Consider the following 1,112-nt stretch of genomic DNA (forward strand, 5'->3'; position numbering starts at 1 on the left):
TACAAATATTAAATGTATTTTCAAACTATTACTCTTACTTGAACAGTAAAAAATATTGTGAGGATGGCTACATTGGCATTGTACCTACAACATCATTAGTATTTTTGATTAAGTGATACATTTGCTACATCAAACAAGCAGGAATACCATTTTAAGGTTTATAGCTTTACTGACAATGAGCTACACATTTGAAAGCACTCCACTGTCTTTAGTGTCTTGAGGTGGAGAATATGGAGGTTAATGATTAGAACACTGAGAAGTTCTTGATAGACTTAGACTTAAAATAGGAAGTTTAAGATAACTTCATATTGGAGCGAAAATAACTATGGAACAAAGTGTTTTATAAAAAAAATGTTATACTGTTTTTCTGCTGCTGTTATCTAAAAAGCTGCTAAATAAATTTAATTAAATGACTTACAGAGCTCTTTTGGAGGTTTTGATGACTGATAATAATCTAACAAGACACTCGTCTGACTTCTTGAATTTCTGAAGCTCAAACTCCTCCAGCTCCTCCTCTGATGTCAACAACACAAAGGTCAAAGCAGACCACTGGGCAGGAGAAAGATCAGAAGATGACAGACTTCCTTTGCTAAGGTGAGTCTGAATATCTTTCACCAGAGTTTGATCGTTCAGTTCATTCAGACAGTAGAACAGATTGATGGATCTCTCTGGAGACAGATTAGCTTCTAATTTCTGCTTGATGTACTGAACTATTTCCTTTTTGCTCTGGTCATTGTCATCTTGCTGTGTCAACAGACCTCGTAAGAGTAGCCGATTGGACTGGAGTGACAGACCAAGAAGGAAGCGAAGGAAAAGGTCCAGGTGTCCATTGTCACTCTCGAGTGCCTTGTCCACTGCAGTCTTGAGCAAATCAATCATGTTTTTTGGGGATTTGGGCTGGAGTAGCAGAACAAAAAGCAAGTGAAGGAAAGGGTCCTGGTGTCCATTGGTACTCTTAAGTGCATTGTCCATGGCAGTCTTGAGAAAATCAGTCATAGTTGGGTCATAACCAAACACACTTTTCTTGTTGATGTCTAGAAACAGATGTGCATAAAGGGCTGCAATAAACTCTTGAATGCTCAAGTGAACAAAGCAGTACATGGTACCAAGAA

At 37.9% G+C, this 1,112-nt stretch overlaps 1 protein-coding gene across 1 annotated transcript in view; it reads right to left on the minus strand.

The window, feature by feature from the left end:
- The window catches only part of LOC107569071 (NACHT, LRR and PYD domains-containing protein 3-like), a 5,212-nt gene that overhangs the window by 2,513 nt on the left and 1,587 nt on the right, over window positions 1-1,112 (minus strand). Inside the window, exon 3 of the mRNA XM_016255070.1 lies at window positions 460-978. Within this exon, the coding sequence (XP_016110556.1) occupies window positions 460-978 (519 nt within the window). The remainder of the gene's footprint in view (window positions 1-459; window positions 979-1,112) is intronic.

This window comes from Sinocyclocheilus grahami, unplaced genomic scaffold (assembly GCF_001515645.1).
Source record: "Sinocyclocheilus grahami isolate Dianchi unplaced genomic scaffold, SAMN03320097.WGS_v1.1 scaffold1309.1, whole genome shotgun sequence".
In the NCBI taxonomy this organism is placed as follows: domain Eukaryota; kingdom Metazoa; phylum Chordata; class Actinopteri; order Cypriniformes; family Cyprinidae; genus Sinocyclocheilus; species Sinocyclocheilus grahami.